At 39.0% G+C, this 21,598-nt stretch overlaps 2 protein-coding genes across 5 annotated transcripts in view; one reads left to right on the forward strand and one right to left on the reverse strand.

Moving 5' to 3' along the window:
• Nucleotides 1-21,598, forward strand: part of CTNNA3 (catenin alpha 3) — a 446,797-nt gene that overhangs the window by 188,973 nt on the left and 236,226 nt on the right. The window lies entirely within an intron of this gene.
• Nucleotides 1-21,598, reverse strand: part of LRRTM3 (leucine rich repeat transmembrane neuronal 3) — an 82,125-nt gene that overhangs the window by 59,978 nt on the left and 549 nt on the right. The window contains exon 2 of one of the 2 annotated variants that reach the window (XM_085301623.1): nt 19,907-21,438. In XM_085301623.1, the coding sequence (XP_085157749.1) occupies nt 19,907-21,438 (1,532 nt within the window). Of the gene's footprint in view, nt 1-19,906; nt 21,488-21,598 lie in introns of those variants that run through there. The other variant, XM_085301622.1, reaches the window with a different exon arrangement.

Raw genomic sequence — 21,598 nt, forward strand, 5'->3', positions numbered from 1 at the left:
TGACCTGAACTGACCAAAGAAAAAAAAATCAGAGCAATTGCTGGAAAGTCTTTCTTATCTGTTTCCTGGAGGATTGTACTGTAGACACTTGAACTATTGCACATAGCTGCTTTTTAAGTCTCCTAAATGTCATGTCTAGCAGAGGTGGTAAATGAGGGACAACCGCCATCACTTCGGGTGCTTAAAAGTAGTATCAGCCCAGCAAATCGTATTTTTTAGAACAGCTTTACCAGAAGAGTTACTTAATACTGTCAGATGGGGTAATGTGGGTGAAGAACACATTGACATCATTTGTTTGGACTTGCCAAAAGCTTTTGACAAAGTGCCTTGCAAGAGGCTAGTAAGGCRACGAGAGAGTCACGGGGTGGCAGGAAAGTGCTCTCCTGGGGTGCAGCTGGCTAGAGGTCKAAAGCAAAGAGAAGGGCTCAAGTATCCCTTTTGCATGTGGCAAAAGGTTAGCAGCAGGGTACCCTTSAGTATTAGGACTGGGTGCATGCAGTATACTTTGTAGTTCTCTGAGAAAAGGGAAAATAGCAATGTGTGCAGATAATACACATTTGTTTAGGCCTATGAAGTCTGGAACCAGGAACTTCTAGCACCCAGTAAAGCCAGATGAATGCATGGTACTGTACCGAAAAGTATTAACTGCTGGCACGTGTGAAGTATTGTCTACTGGCAATGATAGGAATTATTTGAACTATAAACATTAGTGGTTTGTGCTTAAGCAAAGCATTATCAGTGAAGAAAAAAAAACATGGTGCCTTTCTGGATAGTTTGAAAAGGCTTGTTCAGAGTACAGTGAGAGCAACACATGTAAAGTATTAGGACATAGCAGATTAGAAAATATGCTATGAATAATAAGTGCCTCTCTGTAATGGCTATTTGGTTATTCACCGTTCCTCTTGAGTCTATCTTCAATTCTAATTGCATAATAGTAAGAAAGATTAGAAGAACCAGAAAGGGTTTGGAGCTTGCTGAGCAAAATGTTTAGAAGCAAGGAGGCACCGTTATAGGAGGAGGGCTTTAAAAATATCCTGCTAGAGAGGAAGTAACTAAGATGTGGTAGTAATAAGATTTTTAATACATTGCAAACAAGCTGAATAGGTTGTTTCTGTTCCACTTTACTAAAGAACATTTGATTCAAATGATAGGTARTTGATTTTAAAATGATTTACTAAAACTTTTGTATTCATAGTCTGTAATTCATCTGTAGAACTTGCCACCTGAGGACAGTGAAGGTTTCAGTAAAACTTCCTTATAAAAAAAGATTGTGTTTCTAAATGTATAATGAGAACACTTACAAGTATGTTATCTAAAATTAATGGAACAGTGTGTGATCCAGATGTCTCAAGGGATAACATATTAGTGACTAATAAGAAATCTTTTCTCTATCTGTTGTAGCATATCTTGTATTTTCTTGTAAATAGCTGCTCCCACCTGCTGTTAGACACAGGTTACTGAAAATCTGAGAGCCTGCTAGTCGTGTCTAGGATTGTACTTCCTAATGCAATGGTGGTATCCTTGGTTCGGGAGAAAGCGTGAGTAGTCAAATGCCCTGTATATCTTCAGTTTCTGGGGTATTGTAATTATCCATATATCCACAGATTCATCTCTGAATTTAAAACAGCTTATTGTATTATCATGATCTAGCCTGTAGAATTGACGGTCACAATGCAATTATTGAAAACAATTTTCATGTTGATACTTGTTTGATTGAGTTTTCTTGAGCCATAATCTCACTAGTGTCCCACCTCCTTTGTAATGTTAGTGGAGCTAAAGGAAGCTGTAACAGAATTTGCAGTTTGGAAAATACCACTGACACAAGCATCATATGATATGCCAACATTTGGTGCAAGATGAGATGGAGAAAAACAACGTGTCAGTGAGTTTGTAGGTGGACTGCTTTTAAAAATGTAGGAAAACTTTGCTAAGATACTTCTGCTGCTAAGGTGGTGGTTTCTTATGCAGGAGCTGGGGAAGCACATTCCCTGGTGGAGTCCCGTTCCTTCTCGACATTCCCCTTTTCTGCAGGGGAGAGCCTGGCTGCATGTGCTCAGAATATGTCGCTATCTTACAACATTTCTCATATCCAAAAAATAATCATTTGGACTATTTCATTTGTGTTGTCTGTCATTTCGGTGACACATTTTTCATTTCTATATGTAATACTAATGATGAAAAATAATACTGGCACGTGGTCATTGCCTGGCTCCATCACTGTCAGCCTGTTCATGCTTGCCTTTAGGCAGGATTTTGTTAGTTTGTCACAGACAGGTGTGTTTCAATGCTTCTTCTTGATGCTAACATGAATATTAGGATCAAAATTGGTTGCTTTCTGAACAGGAAGCCTAGATCTTCTGGAAATAATAACCTCAACATGAACATGCCCTTGCTAAGTCATACTGGTTAAGAGAAATCAAAATATAGGGATTAATAAACAATGAAACTAAGTTTTGTCCATCACTGTAAGTGCAAAGTTATTATTTCAGCTGGAGTTAGTTTGCTAATGCTAGATGTTAAATACAAAATCTGAATTTAGTCTATTTTTGGAAATTATAAAAAATATTCATCTGAAATCTCCATGGTAATMATTTTAAAATAAATCTGTACATGAGTGTCTAATCAATTGCATATCCACACCAAATCACCAGCTGTTTGAGAGTAAAGAGCCTTCATTCACAAAGTGGAATCAGTCTTTTGAAGCTAGAATTACAATCTCAAACACTGGATTTATTAGGATGGTCATAATTACTGGAATGGATATTGTGAGATTTTGAATTCATTTATTTTAATGAAAAATACACAATACCTTCCAATGCAATCTTGTTCTACTGTCTTTTAGACCAAGTAATGTGTTTCCCTAAAGCTCTGTAGACAACCATCATCTGTATTGTATTTGACAGTGTGGGAGGAAAGTCTGGCAAACTAACAGGCCTACATGTTTTCTGGGGTGATTATAAGCTCTGAGTAATATTATTTTATGCCCTGACAGGCTGTAGATCTTCAAGCAACACTTTCAGAAGTGTGCTTTTATGGGGTTACAATTGTATTTTTTTTTTTTTTTTAATCTACACCTTTCTAAATTCAGGTGATCATCTGGAGTTGTGTTCAGTTGCTCCCTTGATGCTGTGTAAATCCTTTTTCACTCAAGTTTTTTTGACTCATGTCTCCAACCTGAGTTCCACTTTCTTTGGGAGCAGGGCAAAAGAATAAAATAATAAGAGCTAAGCATTTTTAAAAAAATGAAGTAAGGATATATAAGGAATAATATTTACAATTTTAACAGTATAATCTCAGTTTATGCTAATCTGACAGTCAAAAATATGACCAGTGCAATTGCTGAAGTGGAGGTAGACGGTAGCTGAGGAGATGAACACAATTTTTAGCACATGTGTGAGGGGAAGGCAGTTGTCATTAGGTTTTCCTGAGCTTCAGCTAAGATCTACACAGTTTAGGAAAGCCAGTGTTTCTTGCACATTTAAAGCTCTTCAGGACCTCTGAGGCTTGCAGCATGCCTGGCATTGGGAGGAACTTGTGAAGCTACTTCGATGGCTGTCAGCAACCTCAGCCTCCCTTCTCCTGTCTGCTCATTTCCAAAATAGTTAGCTGGTTTCAGAAAGCTCCTCTGAAAATTCAGTGGAGGGTTAGAGGAATGGATGTTTTCCTGAGTACTGATTATGTACGTCATGTGTTTGGATACCAGTTTTAACATGTAAGCAGAAACTGAAATCCATAGTAGCTTGATAAATGAAATTCCTGGAAGCTGTGTTGCACAGTCAGGTGGATCTAGGGGTTAGAGCTGGTGCCTGGCAGTGGGAGACCTCGCACCTGCTCCCGGTTCTGCTCTTGACCAGAAGCAATCCTTAAGTCACCCCTTCCTGACTTTACCATTAAAATGGCTTTAATAATGCTTGCCTAGTTTTRTAAAGTGCTTAAGAATCTGTAATGAAAGGTACTTCAATATTTTTGATGTTAAAATTACTTAGAGGAGTGACATTTATTTCTAAATTCACTTAATTATATCATGAAGCAGATGGGGAGGAAGGTTACGTTCTTTAATTTATTAATAAATATCAGACTTGATGAGCTGTTTACTTTCAATTAGAAATTACTGGAAAATTAAGTTACTTTTTGATACTAAAACTCTTACCTAAAAATAATAATTACTTGCCAGAGTGATGACTTTTATATCCACCTAAACCAAGCGACCAGACAAAAGCAAAAAGAGATGCAGCCTTGGTTTATTTTGTTCTTGTTGAGAGTAAAATTTAGAGGAAATCTATAGGTTTATCTACTGCCTTCACAAAATATAAACAAAGATGAACGTTAGCAGAGAAATATCACAGGAGACATTTGGCTCCCTGAGAGAATGACTTGATTTGAAAAAGCAGAAATAACTCATTGTTGCGTGGTTTCCTTTGGTCTGGGAGACACTGGGGCAGGTGGGCACTGCATGAGTTCTGTGCACCTGAAAGGTGGCACGTGCACTGAAACGTCCGAGCACTGTGTGTGCCCATTGAGCAGCTGAAGTATTAAACGTGGGAGTGGGAGAAAGGCAATGGTATAAATAAAAACTGTGGCTATCACTGAAAGCCATTAGCCTGTAAAACTCGGAAGCAAAAAGACCAAGCCTCTCTTTACAGCGTGTGGTGACCACTAGAGTCATCTTCCTAATGATTCTCAAGATTTGGGACACGACAAAAGGTATTACCAGCTGTTTTGCACATCTGTCAACGTGGCCTGAGCCCCTTTAAACTAATTTCTAGAAGCCATGAGGAATCAATGGTACCATCATCCTCTGCACTGAACACATTGGCCTGCTTGCTCTTTCATACAGCTTTTGTGTGGAACAGAAGCTAATCAATATTATCTGCTCAATCAAGCTCTTAAAAGGTAGGATAAAAAGGGCTCCCCTCTGTAGTGCAGTCTCCCCTCATATCCTGCATTTAAAGTCATCATGAGTTTCCTAGACATTGGGCCAGGTGATTCCAACAGTAATTGCAGACAGTAATTCCAGCAGGAAATGTGCTGCATGTAGTGTTAGCATAATGCATGTCTGAAGATCTCTGTAAAGCGTAGGCCATTCATGGTGTCCAGGTCTAGGTGCTCCTTCACATGAACCCTCAACAACAGTARCATTCCTTGTAAAAATGTCAGGTTCTGCTGTAGCTCCTCTCACCCCTCCTCATACTGCGCAGAAGTGTGTGGATGCTATGGAACGGGCACGCTTCAGCTTCTGTACGCGGAGAAGGGAATGGTGGCGTGTTAGGCCTCCTTTGCCTGTTACTTCCCCTCTCTCAGYGGCTTTGTTGAAAAGCCGATACTGAGGAGAGTGTATATACTGCAGCCAACAGAAATCATATTTATATAGTGAGGAAACTGTTAAGTGCTAAGGTGTCTTGTCAGCATGATACCGCTGTCCTACTTTTATACAGTTGACTTGCAGCTGCAGCCAATGACAGTCTTCTGTAAAATTCAGTTWACCTTTTGGAATGCTTTGATGTATGAATTAGTCATGAAGCTTAAACCTTTTGAAATACCCTTGTGGCTTCATGGTGACCATACCCACAAAGCCCTTGGGTCAGGACAGTTCTTAAGCTGTCTTCCCTGCAGTTCTGTAGGGTGCTTATCCATTGGAAAACTGTTAATACTTCTAACTGAGCAACCAGAGTCAAATAAAAAGGAGAGAATGAGAATAAAAGACTGATTTTCTGCTTTTAGTAGTAATAAATTTTCTTCTAGATTCAAGTCAATGACAAAGATGGAGAGATGAGTACTTGGTTCTACCCTGTCTCTCCAGCCCTAAGCCATCCAGTCTRGTGGCAAGAATTTAAGGGCTTGAAAGTCAGCCAGGTCTCACTTACTCAACATGATCTCTCAGAGAGATCTAGGGCCTTACCGAACTGACCACTGCCAAGACATGAGACTATTTCTCTGTTATGAAACAGGATATCCTCAGTGGAGCAAAGTCTGTGGCAATTTCACAAGACTGCTGTTCAAGATTTGAAAATGTCTGTCCCTTGCCTATTTGAAATCATGGGGAAAGATGTATAAAATATCTTAAATTAAAATCGGCATTAGGGCTTCAAGAGACAACCAGGGGGCTCAGGTAAAAAGTGTTCCCTAGAACCTTCCCCTTGTTATCTATGATGTAGTTTTAGCTTCATTGCTTTGCAAGCTGGACTAACTACTACAGTCTTGCTTTTCTAACTTTAGTGTCAGGTGTTTGCTTTTGTACTGTGTTTTACKTCAGTCTCAACTTTGCAACCTGCAGGCTACAAGCCTAAAACTAAACTTCTAAACATAAAAACTGAAAATAAAGGGAAGATTAATGGTAATGGATATTACCACTGGCCTATTTCTCATAGGCTCTGCAAGCTTTGAGTTCTGGAGCGCTGATGGGGTGGGAAAGCATAAGGCTATTATTGTTATATATTGTCCTTGTTATAATCAGCATAATACTGTTGTCAAGCAAAATGGTACTTCCTAAAAAATAATATAGATAGTTAACCTGAGGAAGCTAATGGTACTGTTGCAGACCCTGAAAAGGGCACTGCTTTCTCCATTAAACAAATGCTTAAACAGAAAAAAGACAGTGGAAGAAGGATGAGCAGTGATTCTTCACTGGTCTATGTTCCTTCTGTGGCGTAAAGGGAACGGAAAGGTAATTGGTCTGACCCTCACGGACACCTGTTCAATATGGTTGTGCCAGGAGGAGTCCTTTTGCAGACTGCGTCCTGGATATGTACTTGAACTTATCCATAAGGAAAGAAAATGTGGCTTGGGGGGCAGCTTCTTTTCAGCTATGTTTATATGTTCAGTTCATATGTTAGGCCTATTGGGCAGCTAAATGTAAAGCAAATGAGACCTAAAGCTGTTCTGACCTAGCTAAGATATAGGTAGACTTTTCAATAGCCCATGTAGCTTAACATTTCAAAAATTAAATTAAGAAATCTCCAATAAAGTGGAAAAATAAAACTTCTGGGAGATACACTAGCGAATCCTTATTTAAAAAAAGAGAAAATTGCTTGAACCAGGATACAGTCTTTCTCTCAAAGATGCAGAAATTCCCTGACTTTCTGAAGACTTGCCGAACTCCTACTACAAGTGATGCAGTGGCCAACTCAGTCAAGATAYTTTGCTACAGATGCTGAGTTGGAGGTTTGGCTTAGAAGCTCCTTTCTAAGCACTGTCACAGGTTCTCTGCCTGAGTTCTGGCATGTGCTAACACCCAAGGGAACAGCATCAGATGCAGTCAGAACAGAAATGAAACAGAAGAGGTTTCATTTTCAGGTATCCATATATTTTACCATTATTGATTAAATAAGCTTTGTAGTGATCACAGTGATTTTTTTKKKKKKKKKKKGGGGGGGTGAATAAACTGAGAAGTAGGAAAGGGTTGTGTTTTCTAGCTTTYACTGGGGTTGAATGGCTGACTTTGAGGCATTATTTTGTTCCAGGCTGTTTTCCAAACAGGTTAATCTCTATAAATTTTCAAAGTTAATATTGCTTTGCAAATCTCCTTCCTTCCGCCTCCCCCCCGCCAGTAGCGTGCAGTGCGTTAGCCAGTGCTACATAGCAGGTGGATTTCCACTTTCAATCCTGCTCCATCTACTGCCTGGCACAGGTTTTCTATCAGCTTTTGCAGTTATTCCTGCTACCCTCCCCCTGCAAAACTGTTAATACGTTCTCCTGAATTCATTCAACAAAACAGGACTTACAGATTTATGCTAGAAATAACATGTGATAATATTGTTTACTTTTGTGTTGGGGATGCAGAGAAGGGAAGGAAGAAATGTTAAATTGAATAAAACAAGCATTTAATTGAATGAAAGATAAGGGGTAATGAAGGTAAAGGGTAAAGATTACAGTTGTTCAGCGGGGAGCTCTTTGAAAATGAGCATTTTATTTGAAACCTTAGAAAAAACGAAAGACTTCTTGTTCCAGAGTGGAGATTGGAAATCTTTGATTAGCCTCTCCTGGGACAGCCCTGTTAAATAGATGCAAAGTGTCCTGTGCTGCTGAGGAAAAAGGCATCACAGGTTTTTCAGCTGCAGCCCTAAGACAGCCCATTATAACCATGCATTTTAATTAACCTGCTCAGTTGACAAAGTGTTGTCTATATACTGCAGCAGAACTGTCTGCCTAGAAAACTGTTCTRTCGATAAACAGAGGACTTTTATTTCCAAAGGCCTTGCAAGTACATTTAAAAAAAGGGGGAGGGGAAGAGATTAATTATTAAACAACTGTGAAATTAAACTTAGGCAAATCTGCTTCCTTTTCCTGTCTAAGGATGTGTCCTGTCTATGATATTCATGTAGTACCACAATAAATAGTTAATACAAAAAATTYAGTTCTTCATAACTGTTCAGCATACTGTTATAGCACGGGCCATTATTCAGTAATAACTTTTGTTTTCTGATGTATAACAATTTGAGTGCTGTGTTAATTTTCACATTAAAAATCATAGTACAAGGATCCTGCATAAGGCACAGATATTCAAAATAATCTCTATTTTTTTCCTGAGTATTTGAACCTGAAGTGTTTTGCTGTATCTCATGTTTCTTGTTAGTTGATGAGTCTCTCCCCTCTGGGGAAAGTAATTTTTATACCCATTGTCAAACATTTCTCAAATATTTCTTTGGTTCTGAAAGCTCACTGGCTGTTGGAGCTGTGTTGGTTTGTAAATGAGGCTTTCAAGAGGCAGAACTCCCTAGACTGGAATTCAAGGGTATCTGATACACTGACACTTATATTTAGCCCTTGAATTCTCTTCTTATTTCTGGAAAATAAAGAATCTAAAGAGAAGAGGAGTGCAGGGAAGAGAGGGAACGGATGAGAGAAATCTGAAAAAGAAATTGAAATRCTATTCTTTCTATTCACAATAAGCTTGATCTTGGGGAGTCTCGCAAATTCCCACCATAACCTACCGCAAGGTATAAGCACATATAAAAAGGTCGTGTGATCAGCGGGAAGGATGAACATTCCCGAATCGTGCTGTTGTCCTGCTAAATTGAAGTGAAATTCATAAGCTGTTGCGTGGGGGAGYGTGTTGCTCTGGCACTGGCGCATCCCCCAGTCTTGCAGCAGTAAAACCTCAGTAGCTCCCCCTGGTCCTGTACACCTCCCTCCACAGCTCTTCTCAACTGCCTCGCGTAGAGGAGCTAGCCAAAATTATTACAAAAATCTTTGAGCCTGGGCGTGCTCTACAGTATTTTTGGTTCTGCGTGTTACTTATTTGGTGCTACGTATTACTTATTTGAAAATTTAAAATGCTGGGCACGTAGCCTAAAGTACCACTCGGACAGTTTCCTTTTGCCCACGTAAGGCTTTATCGCTGGCGATGCCCGGGAGGGCGCCCGGGCCGGCGGCGGGTCGCTGAGGCAGCCTCTTGTGCCTGCTGGGTACGTCCTGCCAGCTTGGGCAGCCGTGGGCGGCTTGCTCGGGAACCCCTCCGCTGCCGCAGCGAGGGAAGATTTGGGAATGTTTTTCCTACTGGGTTGCTGGGACTGCTCAAATAGCTTTCGGATCGCTGTGGGGAGCTTGGTGCGGATGTTGCTGCCCACGCGGTGCCGTGTCTGCAGGTGGGCGGCTCTCCCGGGGGGCCCGYGGGGGACAGCAGCGCACACCTCTCTTGGCGATGAGTCCCAGCCCCCGGGTGCCTGTACGGGCTCGTTCACAAGCAAACAGGAATATTTGGGTGTCTTTCTCCTCTGTTGATACCGGAGTGGTGTCATGAAGGTGGGATGCTGCTGTAAGCACCTGAACTAGGTGGAAATAATGAGTATTAGCAATAAATTCTCACTGCRGAGTCTGTATCCAGGAGCATTTTCTTTTCATCATCTCATTAATGAGTTTCAGCCACTAAGAGCTTAGAGTGCTGAATAAGGATTTATATTTAATTGAAGTCCTCTGTTCTTTACTGGCAAAATGTATTTTACACACTAGATGGATGTAATTAGCGTGATGAGGCTTTAAAAGAAATTGGCTTTGTTAAATTTAGAATTTGCCATGTCAGGTTATGTATGAAGCCAAAGCATACAAACCAGTAGTTCTATGGTTTTGGGGGAATGCATTTATGATTATTAGTGATATATAGAAATTTTAACAGAAGATACTATTGCAACCCATATATAACATGGTTTCAGATTGGAGATTGCAATCTATTATGTTATGATTTCAGCTTATTTTATACTGCTACAAAATATCTCAGATCTTTGTCAGAACTTACGATTGTATGCTAGAACACAGAAAAATATGCATCCTTTTGGATAGCAGGGAATTATGCAGCACTGTTTAAGGTATTGTGCTTTATTAAACATTCACAAAAAGAAAACTGAATACCACTGGATTTCAGCACACTGAAATTAAGGGCAAGCTGCATGCCATTTGTAGTCACTGTTCCCCCTGCATCATTGCCTGCTGCCCCATCTGATAGGCAAGAGCTTTTCACTTTAGAATATTTCAAGGTTTGTCCTAAGAAAGATCACATGCAAAAATTAATATTTTTTAAAAAAAAAAACAAAGAAAAAAGAATGCTGGGAGGCCATAGCTGTGTGCTGTAGGCTTCTTTAAGCTGTAAAATAAACACTGGAAATAAGATAAAACTTTAAATGAAGAACTTGGTTACYGGCAATTACACACAGACTGCCTTGCAGAGCTTATTGCTTCCCCTGTGGTAGTTACAGTTTATTTTTGACATATGATTTTTGAAAATAGGAAGCCACTTATGAAAAACTTTGCTCTTAAGGTTTGATGTACAGGATTCTGACTTAGGCTGTTAGGATTTTTTCCCCATATTGTCTGTAGTTGTGACCTATTCACTAGGGAAAGATTATTTTTATGGCTGCCAGTGTCATTAAGGATGACTAGAAATACACTGTCTAGCTTTATGTGTGTTGGAAAGAAATCTATTTTTTAATGAAGGACAAGATATTGGCTGGTAACTGGAAATGGTATGCAGATTCTGAGAATGTATAATAATATGGAGAGTTTTGCTGCAGGCCCACATTTGTGTCAGTAATGTAGCGTGGAARCTGTTGTTGAGGAATAATGAAAATAGAGAAAACCGGTAATTTAGTCTTAAAAGTACAGGGACTGTTTGGGATAGATACTTGTATCCTTAGGAAAAATTTCCACTGAAGGGCTTCCATCGCTGCCTGTTGTGAGGCTTGGTTGGAAGGTGAATRGTAAGTATATTGCAGTGTGAGTCACAGTTGTAACATGACATGAAACTAATCTTTGAATTGGAAATTGTTATTTTATGTAATGCGTATGTATTCTGGGGACTGCAGTGTGATTCAGAAGAAGCTGGCTGGAATAAAGCAATGCAGAACGAAGCCTAATTCACTGCTCTGAGGATATGACTCACATTACAGATGGCTAGAAGGTTAATACTGTGATGTGAAAATGTTATAGTACAAGTAACAGTGTATTGCTAACAAAACTCTAATGTGCTGGAGTGATTATTTGAATTTATTATATTTTTGAAGAGAAAAAGATGATCCTTTTCTCAGATCTTGGCTAAATATTTTGGATAGGATTGCTATGATTGTTATTACTGGGGAACAAATTGTTAGTTAAAAAATAGATACTTGGTATTTAAGCTGAGCCATTATTTTTCTGAGGCCAGTTATTTTTAATTGTATATTGGTAATTAGTGRTAGCCCTTTTTGGTGATAGGTTGGAAGGTGACTTCCTGGCATGTACCCTGTTTTCAATGTAGATCCCATTTAATGTTAATAAGCAACATCTGCCACCACCTGCACATCACTGGGGTGCATCTGTTTCCTTTCACCTCTAAGAAAACTTGCCAAAGCCTCCTGGAAGGTAGTATTTTATTTTTATTTTTTATTTATTTTAGACCAGCTTCATGGAGCTGGTCAGAGCACTTTGTGGACCTAACAAATCGGTCTTGTTCAAACTTCAGTCTGAGGAGGAGCAGAGAGGCAATAATATCGAAGGGCAGCACTCAACTACTGCTATGCGTGATGAGATCTGAGWATTTAAATTTTAATGTGTAGCTTTYGAAATCTGTCTTATAGTCTGTTTTAAAATAAAAAAGACATTCCCTAGGAAATTGAGAAAAAAAAGTAACAAAAAGTTAATTTAGATGAAGTTTAAAGTGTTTTTCTGTATGGCTCCAGTTTGCATTTTGTAAACTACATTCCACATAATTATTTATATACCCTTTAAAAAAAATTAAAACTATGGAAATAAGGAAGGGCATAAGCCTGCAATGCACTGCTTTATCATTCATGGTTTTTGTTCAACTTACTCCAAGCCATATAGATGTTTCTCGATAATGTGTAAAAGAAAAAAAAAATACCCCAACTCATATGCTAGGTTATATATTATAAAATCTGTATTTTGGATCAAGCAATCCATTTATGACRGTTGTATTTTCAGTAGCTCAGATTGTATGACTAATGTATTATTATTGCACATTATCTACACTATAGCAGAACACATGTTCAGTCTTCACGTTTCCTTCATCTACTGCTACTTTTAATCTGGAGGGCAATGAAGGGAAGAATTACAAAGGCAATTATGATGCCCAGTTTCCACTGGAGATTTTGTTTGTACTTTTGAACATTTTGTGGACACTTTCCCTCCTGGATTACTGCTGAGCTAGCAGAAGGGGCTACTAATCGCATTACATTTTTTTGAAGTTGATTTGTGAGTTTTGCAGCTTTTAAGGAAATGGAAAATGCATGATTAGAAATCAGAACTGTAAAACTATGTGACTGTTACCACTATTATAGATACTAGTTAAAGAACTGTTATTTAAACATTCAGTAAGTTGTTTCCTGGCTGTAAAGGACACATACAAGGCTGAACCAATAACCTATATTTTGTTGTGAAGCACAGAATAAATGTTAGGAGAACGTACTCAGCTRGAACAATGTAAAGGTTACCAGCTACCCATGCCATATCGTTCCTAGAGAGATTGCAATTAATCATATGAGGAACAACAAAATAGTAAGACAAAACATATTTTGCTCGTTCTCATGTCAGCTCAGTCCCACAGTTTCACAGAAACGCTACTTACGTCATCAGAAGATATTTTCTCCCTATTATTGCTAGGTGTGAGGTAAAAATGACAGAGACGTTTTTTGTTTGATGTTTAAATGTGTCCAGAACCAGATAGGAAGATTTCTTTTAAATTGATATTTAAAATACTTTAAGAAATACACAAACATTGCTTTTTAACATTCCAGTTATTTTCTTTCAGAATGTGATTTTTACCTCTTTCAAAGCCACTTGTTTAACTTCTAGAGAAACTGGGAGATCTTCCCTGACTTTTTGCCAGCACTAAAAGGCATACACAGCCCTTTTCTGGAGCTTTTTCCTTTTCCCGTCTCTCAGAATAATTGTGCATGCCAACAGCAGCGGCTGTAAAAATGCCACCTTTTCCTGTAGTTAGTACATCATGCTGTGGGATGTAGCGCAGGTATAGTACCCTGCTAGTGCTGCTGGATTTCCAGTGAGAATAGTTATTCAAGTTTGACTTCATGCAGACAACTTCTGCAGGTGCTACCAATACCAAGGAGGGTTTTTTGGTTTGTTTTTTGTTTCAACAGAGAACAGTTAGGTTCCTGAGAGACCTCGCTAGTTAAATGTTTTGTAAGTTTTAAGAAGCAAAGGAGTTGGACACAGAGTTGGACGCAGATGATTTTCTTAATGGTGTAGTGAAGCAATAAGCCCGGTAATGTCCTTGTTTGGAGTGTGAGTAGAGGACTAATTWAGATATTCTATTTGTCTTTATTTGAGGGATTTCTTGGAGACCTCTTTTTCAATCTGAGGTCTCCAAACGCTCAGTTTTTTCCTGGCAAGCCAAAGAGTTTATGAGAACTTTTTCTTACAGTTTCTTACTGTTTAAAGATTCTGTTTTGTTATGAAGTTTGCTGGCTTCAGTAATGAAGAACCTCAAATCTGTGTTTATTACGTGAATGTAAAACGTCCCCTGTAATAACTTAAGTAAATTTCAGTTACCTGTTTAGAAAGAAGAGCCTAACAAAGGAATAGGGATTGACGGCCCTTTACCAGCTCTCGGTAAAGGGTGCTCATTTTCACGTTAGAACGCCTGCGGTGTAGTCGTCATAGCGTCGCAACGGATTCAAGGCAAGAACACAGTTTCTGTGCGAGACGATCAAATGCAAGGCGCTGCCTCTCCCTACAATTCTTTCCTCGTTGTTACTTTTGCCAGAATGTACTAGTTCTGAACTGTGACTTTCYAATTTCTCTGTTATATAGAGTCTTGCCCAACAACTCAGAGCTAGCTACCCCAGAGTCTCTTGAACAAACTCCTTTTTCTAATTTAAGCCCTTATTGGTGATCTGTTCATAGCCACTTTTTACTTCTTCACACCTCACTGTATTCCATTCACTATAATGCCAAGAAATAGACTGTAACGCTGAGGATCACATCAGAATCCTGTACTGCACTGTGCTAACACYAGTTTTAGAAAAAAAAATTAAAGCTACACATCAATGATTGGTGATCTCCATAGACATGTAAGGACATAAAAATTTACAAGTATGACTGTATTTCATTCAATAGGGAGTGAAATGASTTCTTGTGCTTCTTGTTGAGGGAAACTAAATCTGTCTGTTATATACGCTGGCTGTAATCCTGACTTCATTGACTTATGTCATTCATTTTGGTTTTAAAATTACTGCCCTAAACATTGACACAGAGTTGCTCTGAGGCATCAAGTAATTAATGCAATATGTACCAGAGGTTGCTGCAAGGTAAAAATGTGATTAAGTTGATTCTGAAGTAGGTTAAAGTAATTAACACTTGGACAGCTATTTGATCTTCACAAGCAAATATATTGTGTATTCATGTAATTGATAAGTCTCCCATTGGTGTGATTACTGCTTGGGAATTTGATCTTCCCTGCATTGCTTTTATATTTTCAGTTAGATATTTTGCTTGTCGTATCTGTTGTACATTACACATTTTGGAGATGATGTTGCTTTAACTTGGTTCTCCAGAGCTGGTGACCTTCCGTTTGATGTCTAATAGTACACTTCCCTCAGTATGTTAAAATTATACTCAAAATACTTTGTTTCTTTCCTTAATCTTCTGTTTGGAATTTGAATCAGTTATAAATAACCTTAGTTTATTTTGGGGGTATCTTAATGTGACTTAGTGTTTTATAAGCACTTTATAAGTTCTAAATCTGTAGCCACAGATTTGTTGCTTCTCCTGTCCTTGCTTACTCATTAATGCTTTTAGTAACAGCAGATCCTTACACAGTAGATGCACCATTTCTTGCTGGCATTCATCTACTCTTATTTTTTTTCCACCCATTTGCTACATTTGGGTTAAGACTCCTATACGTAGAGATGAAATTGCAGTACAATTGAACAAGATGAGATAGATGTTGAAGGAAACATATGCTACTATCACATTACACAGAAGGGTGAAAAGTAAAAGGCAAACATTTGTAGGTGAATTGAAGTAGACAACAGACACCTGTGATTAAGCTAACTACCCACTGGATGTCACTATTGTTCCACAGAGATTCATCTGAGAGAATATTTATCTAGAGTTGAGTGGCTGACTGCAAAGACCATTAGCTTGCAGCAAACTGAAAATTTCTAGTTGTGTTTTCAGGAATATTTTATATTTATGTTAATTTTACAATTGCATTTTATATCAAGGTTCACTAGTAATAGTGAATAGTGAGTAATGAAAACCTACCAGCCAGCAGAGAAGCTTGCATTCATTATTTACAAGCTACTTGTTCTCATTATTATTCTCTTCCTCTGCAGTTGCTGGAGGTAATCTCAACACAATGAATGAACATTACAAGTCTGCTTGAATTTACTTAGTGCATTAGCTATTTTTTTCCCCAAAGATGAGCATTCAGTGTTGTTTATAGTTCTGAAATATCACTTGACTATTCTAGGAGCTACTGAATTACATCTCAATCTCAAAATTGAGAGCCAAAGTCGTCCACTGGCTAGGAGGATATCTTTGAGTAAGGAGAATGGATTATCTTCCCAGTAGACAACTGATTTGTGATCTTGAGCAAATTACCTCAAATTTTTGGTGGTGTTTCCCTTACTATCTTCTTGATATCCCTTGTTCTCAATTGCAATTTTCAATTGTCTTCTCAATATCCCTTAGCTGTTCAAATACCTTGGCAGGCAATCTCTTATACTAGCAGAGGAAGCCATGCCTGCCGCCTTTTAAGATTTTGGGGGTGCTACAATAAAATGAAAATTTCTTGTTTGGTGGCTCCACCTAACATTTATTTCTGCATTGTTTAAATAAATAGCTACTGCAAAACCAATGAAAATGAAAACTGGCCTGGACAGATGTGGAGTGAAATGCCTTGCCCTTGAGTTGTAGCCCCAAAACACTAGATATGACTCAGGAAAAGCAACAGAAGATAATTAAAAAACGCTTCAAAATGCATCATTGCTTTCTTAAACTTAGAACATGTAGACAGCATTCAGATCCATTAAGGGATAGCCAAGCCATGAGAAGAACTCACGYCAGACCTCTTTCACGATGCCTGAAGTAGGCTCTTTGATGCCTAAAGTACTTGCTGAAGGAACCAGGGGTTTGTAAGAGCCGTCACGGCAGTCACGCATTTGCTGAGGATTCATCTGCACCATCCCCAGCTGGCATTAGCTGGGTTTACACTGGCACCAAAATGTCTACAACCAAGACAAAGTGGCTCAGATTCTAGATGCCTGTATTCAGACAGGAGAGAAGGAAATGAGAAATTTCTTCTCTGGAATCTTCAAAGCRTTAAAGCTTTGGTTGTTACCAAAAGGGGTAGCCTTTCCAGGGACTCAAAGTTGCTTGGCTACTTTGACCCCGCAAACCAGGCCGTTTCCTGGAAGACAGTTAGGATTAGATGACTCCAGGGCACTGGCTTAGCCACCCAAAACAAGTCACTTCTGTGGTGTTGTTTAGTTTGACAGTGGTGAAATTAAATTTAGCTTGGCTTATGTACCCTTTGCCCAGATTAAATCCACATTGTAATGTGTTATAACGTGCTATAAAGCTGGTTTTAAAAGGTTTCTAAGCCATAGTCACTGGAGTGGGATTTAACAACTCAGCTCTGAGGCCTCAGGCTGTGCAAGAAGGTTCAATTAATTATGCTGGGCATTTTATATGTATAGTCAGACAGCAGTTTCATTATCAATGACTGGAGTGGCAACTCTGCATGCATCTRTTTGGTGTGTATTTGGAAATGTATGAGAAGTGAAGTCTGTTAGGTGTTTCCCAGGCAATAATTGAGTTAATTGCTCTTCTGAGCATGCCTGTGTTCGTATATAAACATGCTGGCTTTTCATTATTTGTTATCTGTCTATGATTAATGACATACTGGCCTTAGTCTCTTTTTCACGCATCCAGCTAAAGATTTTTTCAAAGGGAGCTAGTAATAATTTTACAGGTATTGCCTTTTGTAGGAGGTTATGGATTGCTTCTTTCCGAGTATTGATGCAGTCAGAACAAGGCTTTAAAAAGATGGGACCACATATAGCCAAGCTCAAAGTTATTTACAACTCCTTCACTATCACAGACCATTAAGGAGGCAGTGTTGTTTAGAAGATGAATACTTATAAGTAAAAGCAATTCTAAATTAGTATGAAATTATTTTCTGAATGTACTTAGCGCTCCCACAGCTAAGGAATTGCAGAATTTTCATTCATACAGACACACACGCGTGTGCATGCACACATACATATATATTTCTATATACGCACATAGATATCTATGTATGTCTTGAGCCAAATCTTATTGCTTTGGCTGTACCTACTGTTAGTCATCACTGCAGACACTGAAGCCTCTTAAAGTACAGAGATGGTTCTTAACACCATGCTCCTAGAACACCCTAATCCTTCAGTACAGAGAGAACCAAGATTTCATGGTAGAAGATTGAGTCCCATAACAGTTAAGCTAATTCCGTTTGTATTGACTTTTTAATAGCAACTTTAAGCTACAACTCAGGGGAAAAAAATCAGTCTGCTCCGTGCTGCTGAAGTGTCTCGAGCACTTGGATTAATAATTGTGTGGGACCCTCTCCACACTCAGCAAAGCGAGGTCTCGGTGTGGCGTGCTTCAGGGTAGCCAGAAGCTTCCACTCTCAATTGTTTCCTCACTAGAGTCCTTAAAAATGAGAATATTTTCATTATATTTAAAATTTACATCAAGTACTCTCTTAAGAGATGCTTTCTAGCTTTGTTTTCATTCTGTCTAGTATATCTCAAGGTGATTGGCTGTAGTTTGCTTTTTTCCAGTGAAAATTCAGGAGGACATTCTGCTAAAGATTTTGCTTTTCCTGATCTGCTGCAGTGAAACTGCTTTGTGGAAACACTCCCTCCTGAGTGGTTGAAGATGTGCAGTTTACCAAAAGCCAAATCAAATTACAAAATGGAGATAACTAAATTAATGACTTGCTTCTGCAAACCTACTGCCATATTATTTCAAGACTGAGAGAAGATAACCTTGGTATTCAATAGACTGTCAAAATATATAGGAAATATGATTTATTGGGAAATATGGGGGATGTTATATTCTTCTGCAGTCAGTAAAATTACATGACTTTAGGAGATGGAAGGTAGGGAGTAGCCAGATTACAAATCTGTATTTTGTCCAGAAACCACTGATGAATGACTTCATATTAAAAATGAGTATCTGTGAATTCTTACGATGTCATCAGGCTAAAATGGAGAAATATTTTGGCATTGAAATCTTTAAGGATTTTTGGATGCATTCTTCTCAGATCAGTGAGTAATCAGTTTTCTTTGAGAGCTCTTTACAATTGTGTTTTTTCTAAAACATACACAGCTTGGCTTTTTAAGTAATAAAGCTTCATTCGGTATTAGAGGGACAGTGTACAAAACACATCACAAAACCCTAACAAGCCCAGCCCAGCAAATAAAAAGAAATAGAAGAAAATGACAGATTTAATGGTTTCCTCAGCTACGTTAATGTCTTTGACAGTCTTGAAAAGAGAATTTCTAATGAGCATTCAAACAMATACGTGCCGGAAGTGCTCTTGCTTTTGCTACTGCACATTTGAGTTCCTCTGATTGCATCAATAAGGAATTTCTGCTCCTCATTTAATGAATGCCTTTTGACTACTTTCTGAAAGGCAACTGGATATAAGGGATAAACACTGGCACCTTTTATACAAAGTCACATAAACAGGTTTCAACAAGTCATTTTCAGCCTTAAAAGCACTAAGCATAATGCAGTACAGTAAACCCCATCCTACAATTTTTGTTTTATAAATTTTTATTCAGCCTAGATTTCTCTCTATTTAGCTTTTGGTGTGATAGCTCATCTCCTAAGATAGTACTTTAGCTCACCACTGGCTTTTTATTCTATCTTGTGTTGGGCAGGAATTGGGCATTCTTTCCGAGCTGTCTCTGCACCRTCTCTGGGCTCAGCCAACTCTCAGAATTCATATGATGCTACAGTACCTGGATCTTTGATTTGTTCTTGGTTACAAAAGTGAGTTTCAGAGCATGGGCAGGGGTTGGGAGGTGAGGGGTTGATTTGGGTTTTTTTTTCCTTTGTTGATGTTTTTCTCCCTAAACAGAGGCATGCTAACTGCAGGTGCAGTGGATTAGTTATGAAAGAAGTTTTCTATTTAAAAACAAGTGAGACTTTAATGAAATCAGTAAAGGATTTGTACAATAGATATTGTATTAAACCAGAGCTCAGGCTTCACATTGGTTGCGGTATTTAAATTTCAATGAGCTGATTATGTATGAGAGTAAAATGACCAGTATTATGAATGTACAAAAAAGTGACATGGAAGAGCTGTGCCAGAAAAGTGAGAAAAACGTTCCCTTTATAGTCCCTAGAGTTCAATAAAGCACCACTATTTCCCAGCTTTTAAAAGCTCTTTTATCACAATGGTTCATACCTCACATTCCCTGGAGCCTGATTTGTTATACGTGCAGGGTCCTGTTCCATTCAGCAGCATCTCACTGGTTTCAGTGTTGGTGGGTTTGTAATCTACATAAAATTCCTGCGTGCTCGGAGTCATTTGCTTCAGCGACTGCCTTTTCTTTTTCCTGTGCCTTCGCATGAGAGAGCGCTGCTGCAGCTGCTTCATGCTGGCTGGGTACCGCTTCCATGACACATAGATCACCAGCAGGATCACAAGCACAGAGAGGAAGAGGGCCACGCTGCCCGCTATGATTTTGTGGAAGGAGATGTGTTCTGCGTCGTGCTCGGGCTCGGAGCTCGGTTCAGTGGCTCCAATGGTTGGGGGCAGAGGGGGCTTGCTGTCATGTTTAGGCCTGGTGAGTTTTGGTTTATATGTTGGCTTTGGGAGAGCTCGTGCTAATTCAAACCTTTCTGTGGTACTCTTGCCACAGATGCTGTAATTTTTCACTGCATCAATAACATTCACCCCTTGTAGCTCTTTAGGGCTGGCACAAATAATTGTATTTTCCCTCAGCCCTTTAAAACTTTTAAGCCAGTTTACCAGAGAGCAAATGTTTCTGCTGCATTCCCATATATTCCCGGCAAGGCTGATGTCATTGAGGGATATCCAAGAATCTAAAATTTCTTGACCAATAAACGTGAGCTTGTTTGAATCCAGGTTGAGGCGCTGTAAATTGGGCACACACTGAAAAACACTAGGTCCACTGAAAGCCTCTATTTCATTGCCAGATAAATCAAGTCTTTGTAATGAGCTCCAGGTCCAGGACATAGTTTGTCCTATCACACTGATTTTATTCCACTGCAAATAAAGGTTTTGAAGGCTGACTAGCCTTGGAAAAAGTGCCAGGTTGAGCTTAGAAAATTGATTGTGCTCCAGGTGAAGCTCTTTCAGCCTGATCATGCCTGCAAAGACATTCCTTGCTAAACTTCGGATCCGATTATAACCCAGGTCCAACAGTTCGAGGTTCCTGCAGTCTTGAAATATTCGAACAGGGATGGTTCTTAGGGAATTGGACCGCAAATGTAAACTCAGCAGCTTCCTTAAGCCCCTGAACTGTTCAGATCCCAGAGACTGCAGCTGATTGTATGACAGATCCAAGTTCCGGAGATTTGTCACAGGTCTGAAGGTATTATTAAGAAAATAGGAGATTCTGTTGGAACTCAAGATCAACTCTTTTAGTCTGCGTATTCCATTGAAAGCATTTTCATCAATATTGCTGATGTGGTTATGGTCTAAATAGAGCCAGGTGAGTTGATTAAGACCTTTAAATTGATTGTATTTTAGTTTTTGGAGGCTGTTATATCGAAGGGACAAACCTAAACAACCAGCAGATATACTTGAGGGAATCTCCTGCAATTTCTGAGATTCACAATATACCATTTTGCCTTCACACCTACAGCCCTTAGGGCATCCTCGTTCAGCAGAAGAAAGCACTGTCAGTAATACAGTAGGGGCTATTACCAGAGCTACAGCTGATCCGCTCAGTAGCCTAATTACATTGAAACCTGGAAATAAAAACAACTTAGAAAAGTTATCCCCCCACACATCAGTCATTTTTTAAAATCATGCTAAAGTCTTTATTGCAATAGTCATTTAAAATCCCTAGCTTGACTCAACTACTTTTCACATTGTTTTCTTTACTCCTTTTTCTTTCTTTTTTTTTTT

Source organism: Rhea americana, unplaced genomic scaffold (genome assembly GCF_003343005.1).
Source record: "Rhea americana isolate MKP2758 unplaced genomic scaffold, rheAme1 scaffold_179, whole genome shotgun sequence".
NCBI lineage: Eukaryota > Metazoa > Chordata > Aves > Rheiformes > Rheidae > Rhea > Rhea americana.